Source organism: Natrix helvetica (genome assembly GCF_964273705.1).
Source record: "Natrix helvetica genome assembly, chromosome: 2".
Lineage (NCBI taxonomy): Eukaryota > Metazoa > Chordata > Lepidosauria > Squamata > Natricidae > Natrix > Natrix helvetica.
This window is the reverse complement of record NC_138552.1, coordinates 220,065,886-220,083,065: the sequence shown is the minus strand read 5'-3', so window position 1 is coordinate 220,083,065 and position 17,180 is coordinate 220,065,886. Positions and strand designations below refer to the sequence as shown.

The window sequence follows — 17,180 nt, the reverse complement described above, 5'->3', positions numbered from 1 at the left end:
ATAAATTGACCCTCTTTCCAATCAGTCTCCAGCGTCCATTTTGTCTCCAGTGCCTTTCTCCCGGCTTGGACCTGGACCTGGACATTTTTTCCAACAGTAACCTTTCCAGCCAGATTCCAATAAGCAAAGCCAATGGGGGAAGCTAGATATGCTTAACGATTACATGGCTCACTTAACAACTGCAGAGATTCATTTAACAACTGTGTCACAAGAGGTCATAAAATAGAGTGCAACTCATTTAACAACTGCCTTGCTTATCCATTAGAAATTTGGGGCTCAATTGAAATACTACCTGTATTTCTAGTAACATTAAATTCAACAATTCTTTAAACCCATTAATCCCAGCAGAGATCCAGGTAGGGACTGTGCTGGAGGACACCTGGCAAATTAGAAACATACTAATGTAGTATGAGGAAATTTAAAAAGCAAGGTTTGTTTTGCCAATCTCTGATGCATATTTGGCAGAGATTCAAGAAAACCTTTTGTTTCTTTGTTAGATTTATACCCTGCCTTTCATATGGGAAACTCAAGACAAGATTTAGAGTTTCCTCAACCTGTTTGGTTTTTTTTCCTCAGAACAACCATCCTTGTGAGTTGAGTTGAGCTGAGAGGAAGTGGCTGACCCAAAGTCACCCACTACACAATCATGGCTGGCTGAGGACGTCTGGGAGTTGAAGTCCACACATCTAAAAAGTTGAGAAACCCTGCATTTAGCCATTGTCACTCCAGCTTTCTTGCAGCAGCCAAATTACAGAACATACTCCTCCTGGAGGCTCCGTTATTTCCTCGCTGATGGTTAAAGCAGGCAAATTTATCATGAAGAAATGTGGGACTGATTGAGCGGGATCTATATTTGTAACCATTTGTAAGTGTTATTGCCAGGTGGCTGAGAGATGCATCTCCCTAACACTCCTTGAAGACGTCTTGCTATCTGTCTTTTAAGGACAAGGTCTTCATGATACAGCCCTCATTCTATTCCTGGCCCACAATTGTGGCTGCCCAACCTTGTGGTTATGTTAAAATGGCATTTTCTGCTTTCTGCCAAACAAGACTTGCTATGTGCGTGATTTGCAGTGTTTCGGCAGCAACCCAGGTTTTCTTAGCTGCTTTAGTTGCTGGAGGCACCCACCACTCCACTCCCCCCCCCCCAGCTTGGGTAGGAAAACAGATTAGGCACTGGCAGAATATTTTGCAAATGGTTTTCCTTCGCTTGTGTCCCACTGAAACTGTTAGGACAGCACCACTCGCCAGCCTCATTACTGAGGCAGAATGGAAGACACAGCAAATTATGCTGGCATACTTTGGTGCCAGTTCATTGGAGGAAAGTCCATTTATTTTCCACTGGACCATTACCTGCTCCCTGCTCTGCAGTCTCCTGACTTTCCCTGCTGTGCCTTAGAAGGAAGCCTCCTGAAGAAACGTTTTTTCAGCCAGGAAGCTGAGGAAGACTGTTGAGGATGAAGAAGAGGAGTAGGAAACCATGCCACCTTCAGTGACCCCCAGATGCGTCAGTTATCCTGAGAAGGAGATTATAAAAGAAGAAGCTTTGTGCAACCAATGGATCAATATATGGTTGATCTGAATTTTAAAAATGGATCCTGAACTTGCAGGAAACACACACACACACACACACATACACACAGGGGGGAGAGGGGGAGGGAGGGAGGGAGGGAGGGAGGGAGGGGGAGAGAGAGAGAGAGAGAGAGAGAGAGAGAGAGAGAGAGAGAGAGAGAGAGAGAGAGAGAGAGAGAGAGAGAGAGAGAGAGAGAGAGAGAATGAATCCCCTGTCAAATGGAATTTGTTTGTATTGCTTTTTGCTATGAAGTCTTTTAAACGCCTAGCCTAGCTTATGCTTCCTGGTGGTCTTCTCTCCATGTACTAATTAGGTCTGACCTTGTTCGTATTTTCAAAATAAGGCAGGACCAACTAAGTGCTGCTATGTAGCTTTGGATTGGCTATTTTCTGCAGTGAATTATGTCACTGCTACAATTCTATCGTCCTTAGATAACAAAAAAAATAACGGGATTCACAGTTTGCAGTTTAGTAGAGTTGGATCAAGATCAGCACTGATGTTTTGATAAAATCACTTTGCAAACTTGTTTCCACAGTCTGCTTCCTTAATTTGTTATATCCTTTCAATTTGAAAAAAAGCTATTTTAACTTTAGGCTTCTCTACACGTTCTTCTAGAGCAGTGTTTCTCAACCTTGTCAACTTGAAGATGACTGGACTTCAACTCCCAGAATTTCCCAGCCAGCGAATGCTGGCTGGGGAATTCTAAGAGTTGAAGTCCAGACATCTTCAAGTTGACACGGTTGAGAAACACTGTTCTACAGCCATGATGGCAAACCTATGGCACACATGCTAGAGGTGGCACGCAGATCCCTCTTTGCTGGCACACGCGCTGTCGTCTCAGGTCAGATCTCCGTGGTGTTTCTTTTGTGAGCTGCTGTTTCCCTGCAAACAATGAAACAGAAGCTCACGCAAGAAAAAAATCTTACCTCTTGTTGCGCTGCCTGTGTTGGGATGCCCCGTCTCCCGCTGGCCAGCTGGTCTTCGGGTCTCTGCTGTGCATGTCCACACATGCATGTCAGCATATGCGCATGTCTGTGCATGCCCACACACGCACACGTTTATGCATGCTTATGTTTGTGCATATCTGTGCATGTGCATGCTCGTGCGTGTGCACCTTTTAGTTTGGGCATGCATGCGCACGCATTTTGGGCACTCGGTGTCTAAAAGGTTCACCACCACTGTTCTAGTGAATGCACAGCTAGGACAGTTGTTTTCTTCTTCAAAGAGGTATAAGACTGATTTGGATCAATCCCATAATACTTGGGATAGGAAGTACTTTAATCAAAACCTTCAAGATAATATGTACGATAGCTCATCCTATATACTATTCACGTTCACAAAGAATGTGAATTAGAACTATTGCCCCATCTTCTTCACCAAAGGTGGACAGCAGACACCTCCTATCCATCTTAGTTCTCGGCCTGTTTTCTTTCAGCTTTCCACCTAATTTCCAAAGCTATTAGCAAGTGATGAATCTCAGCCTGTGGCAAGAACAATCCGTCTCAGAATCAGTAGGTAGCTACCAGAGAAGGAAGAAAAAGAGAGAGAAAAATAAAAAACCAAAAGGGCCAGAAAGATATTCAATGGGCATATCTTCAATTGGTTCGGGTCCACAATAAGCATGAATCCATCCCAGCATGACTTCTGTGTCTATGCAATCCTGAATAGAAAAAGATGGCCATATCCCTAGAATCTTCTTGAAACCAGTTGATTAAGTTTCAGTTATAGAAACTCCAGGATTGGGATTCTGTGTTGGTTTACTCCTTACTTTTATTCAGAGGTGGTATTTAGCAGGTTCTGACCAGTTCTGTAGAACCAGTAGCGGAAATTTTGAGTAGTTCGGAGAACCAGTAAATACCACCTCTGACTGGCGCCCCCCCCCATCTATTCTCTGCCTTCTGAGTCCCAGCTGATGGGGAGGAAATGGGAATTTTGCAGTAACCTTCCCCTGGAGTGGGGTGGGAATGGAGATTTTACAGTATCCTTACCCTGCCACGCTCACCAAGCCACACCCACAGAAACAGTAGTAAAAAAAAATGAATCCCATCACTGCTTTTATTTGAATATATTTGGGGGGGGGGGTATTATATAAACAATCCATCAGATGTATTTCCTTTTTTTGAACTTAGGACAAATGACTACCCATTTATTTATTTATTTATTTATTTATTTTTTATTATTTATTATTTATTTATTTATTTATTTATTTATTTATTTATTTATTTATTTATTTATTTATTTATTTATTTATTTATTTATTTATTTATTTATTTATTTATTTAGTCCCACTGAATTCATTAGGTTTCACTTTCCAACAAATAAGCTTATGATAGAACATGTTCCACTATGATAGTCATTTCTTGACCTTCACAAAAGCTTATGCCATAATAAATCTCTTAGCTTTTAAGGTGCCACAGGCCTCTCTGTCTTTGATGCAAGAGAGCAGGTATGAATGTTCTACTTTTCCAGTAATCTTTATGACTAGATTGTGATTCTAAAAAAAGAATCTGGGTTGAGTATTAAACCCCTCCTAAAAAAAATAACCATAACCATTCCATCTTGATCACTTCCTTTGGATTCTAAACATTTAATTAATTTAAGTTTATTACTAATCCTGTTATTCTGTTCCATTCCTCCAGAACACCATGTATGCTCCATAATTAAATCAATATTATTCTACCGTATTCAAAGTATAACCTGAAATCCTTTATTTTGTCTTTTTCAGTAGTTATGCAAGTACTTTTTTTCACAGAGGTATTACAGCCAATCACCATTAGGTGTCCCCTAGCTATAACTATTCCTAAATACAATAACATTACCATGTAGCAATAGAAACCATGAATGGGTTAAATTCCCAGATTTTAATTCAGTTTTTTTTAATAAAATGACAACAAACTTCCAAAAATGTAAAAAAAAAAACCTTTCACACCTGGGTTGTATAAAGGGATATATTCTGGGAGCTAGTACTGTTAAGATACTTGCTCTAACTACAGTGGTTTCCACCAAGGTCCTCTCTTCCGGCGGGAACAGAGGTTTAATCCTATTGGTCAAAGGGTCTGACAGCTCCCTATAAAAGGGCTGCTGTCAGACTCAATCTTCGCTGGACTGTTCTCACTTCTTGTACTTCATAAAGAGCTGTTGTTACTGTTAGACTGTGTGTGCCTATCCATTACCCAATCTAACACTGGCGACGAGGGTGGGATTGGAAGGCAACTAGGTGAACCAAAAGAGCATAGCAATCCAGCAATACATCCAGCCCGGAGCTCAGCGCGGCTTCGAGCAGCCATTTTTGAGCAGCAAACTCAAAATGCCCTCTGAACACAAAATGGCCATGCACGCCCCACCGACTCCATATGACCCAGTCACTGAGCACTGGGACTTGTACATGCTACGGTTTGACTGCTTCCTCGAGGCAAATGACCTCATGGGCCTTTCTGAAGGGCGCAAGAACATATTCCTCGGATACTGTGGCCGGGAAGTGTTCGAGACGGCGAAAGACCTCTCTGAGCCGACACCGCTACAATCAGTCGCCTGGTCCATGCTTTAGCAGACGCTGAGGACCCAATATGCGCCCAAGCATATTCACCGGCATGAGTTTAACATCAGAAACCAGAAGGAGGGTGAGTCAATTAATGAGTACATTGCGGATCTCGCAAGTCTGCAGCGTACTGCGAATTCTGGACGCACTGATTCTGGACCGCATAATTTGCAGCGTAAGGGACATTAACCTACAGAGGAGGTTACTCACTAAATCTAACCTCATTCTGCAGATTGCCTTGGACGAAGCCAGGGCATCCGAATCAGCTGCTAAATCTACTGAGACTCTGCAGCACCAAAGCACTCCACAAGACGCGCGGAAGAGTACACACGTACATCACAAGGCTGCAAAGCCCGAGAGCGAAGAAGACGAGGAAGATGACAGCTGCCACATGCGCAGTAGCCACGCCCAGCTGGCGCGCACGTTCAAACCGCGTCTCCCGCCTTGTGCTCTTACCTCCTAGAGCTCAAGGACGGTAGGAATTGGAGAAGGCATATTGACCAACTCCGTGGCCACCTCTCCAACCCCACTCTTAGACAACCAGAGGTAACTCCTGCATGAGTTAGCCAAAGCCCTACCCAAACAGAGCAAACACTCACTCCTTTCCACAGCCAGCTCAAGCCCGAGGGTACTGGGAAACTTATTTGGTTTTGTTGCAGGCCCGCAGCAAGCTCCGAGTGAACTGGCTCTAGAAACTCCAGCCACGGCCTGTGAAAGGTCCAGGAGCTTCCACCAAGCGGAGCTGCGGAGCAAACAGGTCTGTCCAACCTGCCCAAGGAAACCCCTCCTACTGAACTGCGCAGGTCAGGCAGAGCTACCCAAAAGCCCGCCTACCTGCGTGACTACGTAACAAGAAGGATTGTTCCATCCAAGAGGGGAGGGGTGTTAGATACTTGCTCTAACTACAGTGGTTTCCACCAAGGTCCTCTGTTCCGGTAGGAACAGAGGTTTAATCCTACTGGTCGAAGGGTCTGACAGCTCCCTATAAAAGGGCTGCTGTCAGACTCAACCTTCGCTGGATTGTTCTCACTTGTACTTAATAAAGAGCTGTTGTTAGCCTGTGTGTGCCTATCCTTACCCAATCTAACAAGTACAGCTACAGGAATCATTATAAACAAAAACAGTAACGCTGGATAAAGAGGGACATGTAATTTTTTCCTCTCTTCCGTTTATTTCTTAAAAAAAAACATTATTATTAACAAGCAGTTCACACCGGTTATACTTTTCTGTTAAAATACACTAGTTCTTGGCTCTCTCTTGATGTAGGTAATATATGCAATTTTCCTTCCTTTCCTGGAGCTAAGCAAGAGGGTAAAGAACTACGTGACTAAAACATCCAAACTTCCTCTTTCATAAGCCATCACATGATGGAAGCAATTACAATTCCAGCCTTGTCTCTGTGAATTGCAGACACATTGCCTCACCCCAGAAACCCGTCCCGCCTTCCCTCCCTCCCTCTTTTTTAGTGTAGGCAAGTAGTTATTGCAGCCAGCTTGGAAGGGATCCAGCTTCTTTTTTGGAGAAAGCGGTGGATGGAAGGCAAAAACAAAGATCTGTTTACTGAAAGTGTACAGCTTTCGGTGGGGGTGGGGATGTTGGAAGTTCCGTGAGAGCTGCTGACAAAGAATTCGATAGAACAGAACATAAAAGGCATGGCGGCTGTGGATTAGAAAACAACACACGTTAACTCTTGCCAACTCGGACAAAACTGAAGGGCAGCAAGGGGCGGTGGTAGATGCTTCTTCCAAAAAAAAAAAAAAAATCCCAGAGAGGGATCTGCAGCTGGGAAATGCGAATTTTCTGGGGCTGGAAGGAAGAATCAAAACAGAACGAACTTAATTTTTTTTTTAAAAAAACAAAAACCTCAATTGTCTTTAAGAATCAGCGGGTTTCAGTTCGGACACAGATATCAAGACTTTCCATTTAACGAATGCAATGTTTGCAGAGGAAGGGGGGGAGCAAATGGCGAGCAGAGGATGATTGGCTTTGGGCTGCGTGGGAGAGTTGACTGGGTGAAGGAAGGGCACTGTTTATGTCTGATGCGGCTTCACCGCGCAGGCATGAGAAGGCAGGAAGCGATTAAGCTGCATTGCACCGAAAGGACAATAGGATTTTCCTGAATGTATCAACAATTGCAGTCCTCCATTTTAAACCAGGATGGGATGTTTGAGAAAGGGGTGGTGACTTGCTGGATCTGTGAGAAACGGTGGGAGGGGGCACTGCACCATTTTGGGAGGGGGCGCACAAGATTTTGTGAGACAGAAGCCTGCACCAAGCCCCCTGTTTTTTTGTACGCTAGGGGAAATAGCTGGCAACATTGAAAAGCGCAAGCGTAACAAGCAGGGCATTTGACAGCGGAAATCCCCACGCAGGAGGATCGTGGAAGGAATACTGAACGTGTTAATATGAGATTAAACAGCCATGTAATTTGAGGACAAGTTTATTCATGTGATCCAAGCAAGATCAATAAAGTCGAGGGTGGATTTTAAACAAAACCAAACCTTTCCGCTTCATTAAGGGGAAAATGTTCAAACGAATCAACCGCATTTCGAATAGCAACAAGCTAGACAATGTCAGCACCATACCCCCCCCCCCCGCCTTCTCTTTGCCAATCCAGTTGGGGAGATAATAATCTACACTCTGCTCTTCCAACTCACAACCAGTTCATTCCAGTTCAAAGGGAAGAGGTTGTAAAAAAAATCGGCTCGAGTATCCTGTTTCCATTTTTTTAAAAAAACAACTGCGATCGGAAACTTGACTCCAGAAATTGAGTTTGTACCCAGAGAAGGAACGTGAAAGATCCCTCTGTGAGGGAGATGGGCGGTTTTAAAGTTTGGTAAATAAAAAAAAGCGTCAGCAAGGACTAGAAAGTAACGCAGGATCGTGTTATAGGAAACCATACGTGCAAGCAAATTACCCTACAGCACCCGGATTTACATTCGTTCTCCTATAACCCCAACAGGTCTGAATGAATGATAGCACTGTATGCCTCCAAAAGGAGCCGCACAGATTAATGATGAGAGCGAGCAAGGGAGTACACATCGTAGCTTTTACACCCGTCAGCTACCACATTGGGCGAGCTTTGCACCTGGGAGGAAGGGAGCGTGAGGCGGCCAGAAATAGCAGCAAAGGGGGCGGGACCTACGGCCGTGACGGCGCAGCAATAAGAAGGTATCCGCCTCTGGAATGTGCAATTCGCTTAACAAGCCTTCCAAGTGCCAATAGCGGAGAGTCACGTCTTGGACTGCGGCTGCGCACGGAGAGTGCGGCCAAAGCCCTTGAACAAAATGCAGACGTCAGAGCGCTCTCTTGCCCTCCCTCCCCCTTTTCCCTTTGTAACCTACATAACTCAGCAGCTGCGGCAGCACTGTGGGAATGGTGACCTAGACGCCAGAATTTTAGGAAAACGCTGCCATTTTGTTTACCCGGCACGATCCCATAGGCACGCAGCGTGACACTTACACATATATACAGTAGGATTGCGCTTTTCCTTCAGTGACAATAGGTTCTCCCTATTTTGTACCGAAAGAAGCTGAGCGGCTTTTTTTGTTGTTGTTGTTGGGGTGGGAAAGGAGCGCTGTGAATCTGGGTGGGTGGGTGTGCTGAATATGCCCAGCTTTCCTGCCTGAGGAAAGGAAATACGGCTGTCCCAATATTGGACTTAAAAGGACTTTAAAAGACATTGCAAAACACATTCATCAAAAAGCTTGGCAGCGTTTAGTGTAACGAGCAGGCTCACGCACAATACAGTTAAACGATTTGGTCATTTCTTTGGTGGCAATATAGAACTATCAACTTGATAATTTCTAATGCGCTTTTCACGCATGTATCCAGGACTCCCCGGCTTCTCGTTACTGTATACTGCTGTGCGCCTTAAGGTGTTTTTTTTTTAATGCGGCAGTCTGTGTTACTGTACTGTACTTTTAACATGCAATTTCAGGTTCAGGAAGAAAATCCTACATGGATGTTACATGTAATTTTTGGTAAAGCAAGTGAATTTAGAATCTTTGCCTTTGGCTATTGGCCATGTAATATACTTTCCCATTCCACTAATATTCACATATCTTGACAACTCCCATCATTCCTCGCCAATATACCCAACGAATTCAACTCAGAAATAAAGTCTACTTTTAGAATACAATTCTACGCCTGCTTTCTTCTAGGCAGCCTATTATAACCAGAGAGATTTATTCCTGAAGAAACGTGCCTGGGAGTATTAACTGGTAACAAATTCGTGAAAACCACTAGGAATTGCTAATAATAATAGCAATTCCTACTGGCAATCGTGGGGGTGGCAGCGCTCTTGAAGGCTCGATAATCATCCAAAATCCTTTCCTGACTTATAATTATGCTCCCCCCCCCCCAATCGATGCAGTGCGCGGGGAGCGGGGTTGGAAATTTCAAGGACGGTTAAGGACTTCAATTTAAGAGGCAGTTTTAAGTGTAAAGGATTTGCCGAAGGTCAATGCGCACATAGCCAATATCGAAAATTGAAACGATTCCTCGGGTAACCTACATTTTAAAACGCGGCCATTGCAGAATCCAACATTAGGACACATCCACAAGGTGCGGTGACCTTCTGCAACGGGCGATGCTATGTGTATAGGGAAGCTATTAATTATTTTTTATTGCAAAACTACACTCCCCGCGCATTACTAGTAAAGCGTTCTTGCCCGGAAGGAGGAGAAGCGAAAGGCACCCCAGTCCTTCTATTTGCATCCATTCACACACGAAAGAGCTGCCGTTCCCTCCCTCCCTCCCTCCGCGTGCTGACTAGAGAGAGCTGGTTATTCTTGCAGCTCTTGTTGTCTTGGCAGGAGTTCAATGAGCAGCAGGAGGAGGAAGGGGAGAACCTAACACGCAGGCGCTCCTGGGCACTGTCGAAGAATCGAGTCACTGGAGCAGAGCGCCCAAGCGGCGGCGACTGCTTCTGGAGTCCCCGCCCAGTGTGAGTGTCTGGGCGGCCGGCAGCCGGCGGGCAGTGCTGGAGTAGCAAGAGCGCGGTGCGGGCAGAGCGAGCGGCGTGTCGTACTGGGGGGTCGGAGGGAGCCTTGCTCGGGCGATGCATATCGCCACGTCCCCGGAGTCCCGGAAATAGGAGAGCCTGGCCGAAAGCGGAGGCGCTTCCCTCGCCTCGGAGCCGCGCTCGTTCGCCCAAGGAGCTGGCATTCAGAGCAAAAGGCTGCAGCAGTGGTTGCAACACGCCGAGCCTCCCCGGTGGCAAGCCGAGCAGCGGTGGGGAAGAGGAGGTAGGGGACAAGGCGCGGGGCGCTCGCTGCCCCTGGACTCGGCCATGTCGTCCGCGGCGGTGGCGGTGGCCGCTGCCTCCCGCAGGCAGTCCTGTTACTTGTGCGATCTACCTCGCATGCCCTGGGCCATGATCTGGGATTTCACCGAGCCCGTCTGCAGAGGCTGCGTCAACTACGAAGGGGCCGACCGGGTGGAGTTCGTCATCGACACGGCTCGGCAGCTCAAGCGGGCGCACAGCTTCCAGGAAGGCCGGGCTCCGCCACCTCCGCACACCAAGCAACAGCCTCCGCCGCTCAGCGCCAAAGACCTGCACTCGGCGGCGGTGGCCACGGCCGAGGCGGCATCCCGCGCCCCACCGCAACCCCACGAGCGCTACTCTCTGGCTGCGGCGCTGGCGTCCTCCGAGCGGCCGCCTCCCCGCCTGGGACCCGAGTACGGCGGGAGCAGGCAGGTCAACGGCATCCTCGTCCCCAACGGTTACTCCAAGCCCGAGGAGCCGCCCGAACTGAATCGTCAGAGTCCCAACCCGCGCCGGACCCACGCCGTGGCCCCCACTTTGGTGCCCCTCATGAACGGAGCCTCCATCAGCATCAGCAGCCGGGCGGCTGCGGCTGCAGCAGCCTCCTTGGCGGCTATCTCCGGAGCGCCGCCAACCCCGCTGCAGGTCTCGGTCTCCCAGGCGCAGCAGAGCCAGCAGCAGCCCGGGGAAGGGGGCGGGCACAAGCGGCCCGGCTCGGTGTCTTCCTCCTCGTCTGGGGGCGGCGGGGGCGGCGGCGGTGCCAGCGACCAGGAGGGCAAGGAAAAGGGGCAGCCGCAAGCGGCGCGGGGTTCGGCGGATCCTCTGGACCCACTCGGCGTGGAGAGCAAAGCCCGGGGGGCATCGGCGGGCTCGGAGCAAGAGTGGCTGGGCAAGCCCAAGACCGTGCGTGACACCCTGCTGGCTTTGCAGCACAGCGGCCATGCGGCGCCCTTTGAGAGCAAGTTCAAGAAGGAGCCCGGCATGGCGGGAGGGAGGCTCTTGAGCTACGATAGCAACGGGGCTGCGGCCAAATCAGGTGAGAAAGGCGGGCGTTTGGCGCGGGCACTTGGGGTTCTTGTGGAGGGAGAACCATTTCGCCCTTCCTCCCTGAAAAAACGGGTCAGGGGCGCTTTTTCAACCTCCTTCGCCTGGCTGTAGCAGCGTGCTCCGCGCGCGCGGAAGCAACATCTGCCGCGGGGAGGTTTCCCCTCCCTACTCCTGGCCACTTTCTCTTGCGAGGGGAGCTCTGGGACAGGCGGGGCTGGGAAACGTTTTGCCTTCCTCCTCCTGCACCAGGCTAGAAGTCAGTGTGTGCAAATTAACAAACATGCGGAAGTTAGCCAGAGACTGGATGTGCATGGATAAATGTAGGGCTCTTCTCTATGTGAGTGGATTATGACGCATTGGGTGCACAATGACTGTGAATGTTTCCAGCCAGTGGAAAATTACAAGCATGCACTTGTTTCTTTGGCTCATGGCCACTAATGTGGGAGGAGGGAGGCACAATGTAGTTACATTTGACTGCAGTGTGTACCATAATATGAGCCCTTGTCTACCTTGCAGAAGTTGATTCACAAACCCAGATAAGGTGAACTTTTATTGGTTTTAAGCTGGTCCTTCCCCATTTGTATCTAGTGAGTAATTTGGCTGAGGTCCAGCTGCTTCAACTGACTAGAGTGATATAGGACACACCATTCTCTCTGCAACATGATCTCATCTCCCACTGCTTATTTCTAGGGGCTCGGGCTGCGAGGAAGAGAAAGACTTCTCCAGAACCCGAAGGTGAAGTTGGACCTCCAAAAATCAATGGCGAGGCACAGTCATGGTTACCCACTTCATCAGAAGGGATGAAAATGCCAATGGCAGCTGCATCTTTCATGTCCCCACCGCCACCAACTGCTTCGCCTCATTCAAATCGGACCACACCACCGGAGGCAGTTCAGAATGGTCAGTCCCCTATGGCTGCGCTCATCTTGGTTGCAGACAACGCTGGGGGCAACCATGCTTCCAAAGATGCCAACCAAGTTCACTCCACCACCAGGAGGAATAGCAGTAGCCCCCCTTCTCCATCCCCTATGAACCAAAGAAGGCTGGCCAGGGAAGTGCCGAGCCAAGGGGCAAATCCTGGAGGGATGGAACCAGTGCACCCTGTCAGCCTCCCAGACTCTTCTCTGGCAGCAAGTGTCCCGCTCTGCTGCACCCTGTGTCACGAGCGATTGGAAGACACCCACTTTGTGCAGTGTCCCTCGGTTCCGTCTCATAAGTTTTGCTTCCCTTGCTCTAGACAGAGCATCAAACAGCAAGGAGCTAATGGCGAAGTGTATTGTCCCAGTGGGGAGAAGTGCCCCCTAGTGGGATCCAATGTCCCTTGGGCCTTCATGCAAGGGGAGATTGCAACCATTCTTGCAGGAGATGTCAAAGTGAAAAAAGAGAGAGACTCATGACTTTTCCAGTTTTTCTTTGCAACATCAACTTTAACATAAAACGGCTTGAACTGTATATACCTATAAATACTATAAATATCTATATATATATATTATATATATATATATATCCAAGACAAGGGAAATGTAGACTTCATAAAACATGGCTGTATAATTTTGATTTCTTTTTTGAATACATTGTGTTTCCATATTTTTTGAAGACAAAGGTATGTACTTATAAATGCTCTTTTTTGTTGTTGTTTTAGCAACTATTTGTTGTGCTTCCTTGGTGACAGTTACTGTTCAGTGTAGGCTGTGACTTGCGCTGCTTTTTTTAGAGAGCACTTGGCAAACCAGAAATGCTTCTAGCTGTAAATTGTATGCACTTGGTTCCCCCCCCCCCTTTTTTTTAAATGCCAAATACATCTTTCAACATTGTAAAGATTGCCTTATTGTCTGTGGTTCCTTTTTTTCCCCCTTTTCTTTTTTGCCCTTATTCATATTGAAGGCATTTTAGGTTTTAGAGAAATTATGGCATTAAAGAGATCATAGGATTCAAGCAAGATTGCTATTCAGTCCAGTCCAAAGACCTGAAGCAATAGGGGTTTGTGTGGAAACATTATTCCTTCACTGCTGCTGCAAAAACTGGCCAGATTCTTACAGCAATTTTTGCTTGTAGAAGGAAATTGTTTTTAGATTATTCAGCTTAAAGTAAGGTGCTATTGTGTGGCTGAGGAGGGTTTTTTTTTTTGTTAAAGGCAGAATAACCACAGTTCTAATAGTTGGTAGTAAGATTGCAAAACCGTTTTTGTCATGAATTGCTTAAGGTTCCTGCAGCTCTTTTGTGATAAATGTAATTATTGACTAGCCGTGCATTAGAACAGAAGAGCACTGCCATCTTAACAAATTCACAATTTTTCAGCATCAACGAATTGAAAGTTGCTATACCCTTCATACTTGTATGGAAAAACACTGAGGTAGGTTTTAAGGATTTTTACAGTAGTGCAGAAGAACTTTCTTCTTAACACTGAAATGTTTAGAACTGTTGCTATTATTATTGTTGCTGATGTCACCTAATTGAGTAGAGCAAAAGCAGAATGATAATGACAGCAGCAGAGAAGGTTTTGCTTGGCATGTCTGCATTGTCAGCAGAGAGATTAACGGGGATTTCTGTCTGAAATTTCCTAATCCATGTGTCGGAGGCAAAACAACCTAATCGCATTTAAAGGAAACAACCTAGGATTTAAATCTTGAATTTTTATGCAGGCATCCCATGCCTTCTGGACTACCTTCAACCATTATTTTGCATAGCTAGTATTTTCATCATGCTTCTTTTTGCATCAGAAGACAGACATTTTAGACAAACATCAGCTGCTAGAAATAGTCAAGACTCACTGTAGTGTTGCTGTGCTGTTAACTATTGTGTTAGCAACACTGCTGTACAACCACTTGCATTCATTATTGGTGACCACTTTAGCATATGGTCATAAATGACATTTTCAAACAACAGTTTGCCCCCCATGTTGTTAGCACGTAGCAATATATTCTCTTTAGCTACATTTAATCATTTTATACTATTGGGTCAGACTGTTTTTAGATGTTCATCTTCAGTCTTCTATTTAATGCTGAATAGATTTTGATAGAGTCCTTTTTTATTGGTCAACACATTTGAAAACCTAACCTGCACATTGGCAATTCTTTTCTTTTTTTTTAAACATCTTAATAAGCACACCCACTAGCGTTGTGTTCCATATTACAGGTCAGTGTAATATTAAATAACAAGTTTTGCATGATAAACCAATATTTGAAATTATAGAAATACATATAGATCAGACTGGTGTCTTATGTAAACATGTTTAGAAAGTTTGAGATGGGAAACGCACATATGTACAACTGTTAAGGATTCTTTGGAGCCACTATAATTGTGGAAATAAGAATTTAGGCACTTTATTAAAAATTGGATTTTGAATTAATAGAGGATAAGTTCTTAAGAATCTTTTTGACATAATACCTCATGCATTAAACTAATTTGTATGAACAGTTTGCATTTTTATGTTAAAAAAAAATATCCCTACTAAAATTTTCATTGTGACATCTTGGCACGTAGCTCAGATTTGAACTTCTTAATCAAAGGTGGGATGAAAGTTCAGATTTGAGTTTCTTAATCTGAGGTGGGATGACAGTAACTTCTTTCTTCAAAATGCTATTCAAGTATGACAGATTATGGAGAGGCATTTCATTAGTTACAGTCTTCATATTGTAGTTCAGTAATATCACTGTATGTTCTTTAAAGTAGCTCAATGAGTGGGATGTTTAAAGCTTGCCATGGACACAGCTGGAACATATTTCAAGACTTTTATCTGTTCAGTCAGTTTCTTCCAAACCTCTGTTAAGGTAACCAGTTCTCATATATTTTATAAATTTATACTACAGAAATGACATAAAACTGTGATATGATTTTTTAAAAAAACGCATTTCTGTGACTTCAATTGGCCTAATGTAATCTTGTTTGCTTTTTAAAATTGGTTTCTGACATCAGCAGATAAGCATATATCCACATATATACATATACATTGATGCACACAATATGCTTCCCTGGCTACACATTTTTTTCAAATGCTTTAGCTGCAACAATACTACAGTTACTTTCCAATAAACAAAACAAAAAACTTGATTCCATTGCAGCTAATGTGAACTTAATTGCTTATTTCAATGGAGTCAGATGTTGCACCCTTACATTTTTTCCAGTTTTTAATGGTGATTCTTTGTATAGCAATAAAGCAAAATGTTGTTTAATGGAGAGTGTGATTGTCACAATCTCACCTTCGTTATACTTTTAAGTTACCATTATTAAAATGCCACCTGCACTATGCTTTCATTGTTTATAGTTACTGAACTAACACATTACTATTTTTTTCCTATTTTTTTAATCTTTTGCATTAAATAAAGTGAAATCAGGCATTTAAACACTTTCTGTGAATGTAGTCCTTTTTTATCATCTTTTTATTTAAACAAAAAATAATCCTGCAGCTACTGACATAACCTAGTAGCCAAAGCAACTTTTTTTTTAGATTACTTTCTTTAATTAGAAGGTGATAGGGAAGAATAGAACAAAATGTCATCAGAAAATGTTTTTTCTTCTTCTTAATAAGGAGAACTGTTCCCTTTTATCTCAAGGTGCACAGAATCCAGGCAATTGGGAAGGAAAAGGGAAACATACAACTTCTGGATACTAGTTAAGGTATATTTGAGCTAAATACCCTATGAAATCATACTTAAGAAAAGGTTTATTTGTGGAGTTCTCCCGATGGCTTTTTATGGCATCAGGATCCTGAGAAATTTCTTCTGTCCTCCAGCCAGAACTTCTCACTTTACTTCCAGGGAGAATAGATACAGTGTTCTTCTGACATGAGAGGGAGCCATTGAGGAGGGATCTGATGTTGCAGTTTTGTGGAAGCATTTTTTGAGTTGAAGACAGAACACTCATATGAACCATAAAAATGCTGCACTTACTATATTTAGGCACAACAAAGGTTCCTTGGACATAATCTTTAGTAAATATGTTTAGAATTGAAAGAAACACTTAAAAAAATGTTCTCTTCACTGCACTTCAGGGAAAAACAGTAGAAAACATGCACCAATGCAGCTTAGATGTCCTCAGTCAAAATACAGAGAAGGTGCTGTAGTTGAAATTCTAATGAGGTATGCACAGTAAGTCTTGATCAGACTGCTGGAAAAGAATTGGAGATTATAATATATATCCATTTTCTTAAAAAATGGAATGACCAAAGGAAATTCTTCATTTTACATAAACATAAGTGATTTTTATTTTTTAAAAATCTGTTCCTCTCCCACATATATCTTTAAGGTAAATCTGTTGTCAAAAGTGCAGATCAACTATTACAAACTTAGCAGAGCAGAGTTCCCCTTGCTCTGATTTCTTTAGACAAATAATCTAGGTAGGCCACACAAAATTCTGACTCACTATCATTTACTTGCCTGTGCTCAAAAAATACAGAATGAGAAGAAACGCCTTTCCTTTATCACAGATGAAGGTCAGACTGTACTAACAGATAAATGGAATGTATATTTACCAATTGCATCATTCCAGACTTTGTAGCTGGGATGCTTAGCTAACTCAGTGTCTTTGGCTAAGAGGAAATAATCATAAATCCTTATAAAGGCTTTCATTTTACAATGATAATTTACTCTCAATGTTCTATCCTATGAACGCATATGGACTAAAGGTGAGTAGAACAGTCTTCTAAATAAAGGTGTGTAGATCTATAATGTTAATTACATTTGAAGAAATTCTTAAAGTTAACTCTTAATTAACTGATACTTGTATGCTATTGCTTAATAATATAAATAACTGAT

At 44.3% G+C, this 17,180-nt stretch overlaps 1 protein-coding gene across 1 annotated transcript; it reads left to right on the top strand.

Annotated features, from left to right (window-relative positions):
- Positions 1 to 9,901: 9,901 nt before the first annotated feature.
- Positions 9,902 to 15,773, top strand: IRF2BP2 (interferon regulatory factor 2 binding protein 2). Its single transcript, XM_081941326.1, has 2 exons — positions 9,902 to 11,416; positions 12,118 to 15,773. Exons 1-2 carry the CDS (start codon positions 10,405 to 10,407, stop codon positions 12,822 to 12,824), a joined length of 1,719 nt encoding a protein of 572 aa, XP_081797452.1. The 5' UTR covers positions 9,902 to 10,404; the 3' UTR covers positions 12,825 to 15,773.
- The last annotated feature ends 1,407 nt before the right edge of the window (positions 15,774 to 17,180 follow it).

Bases quoted from the DNA above. Each gene is read 5' to 3' on its own strand.
- IRF2BP2 (XM_081941326.1), top strand. From the start codon at position 10,405: ATGTCGTCCGCGGCGGTGGCGGTGGCCGCTGCCTCCCGCAGGCAGTCC. The intron at 11,417-12,117 runs GTGAGAAAGGCG...GCTTATTTCTAG, and splicing joins CGGGGCTGCGGCCAAATCAG to GGGCTCGGGCTGCGAGGAAG.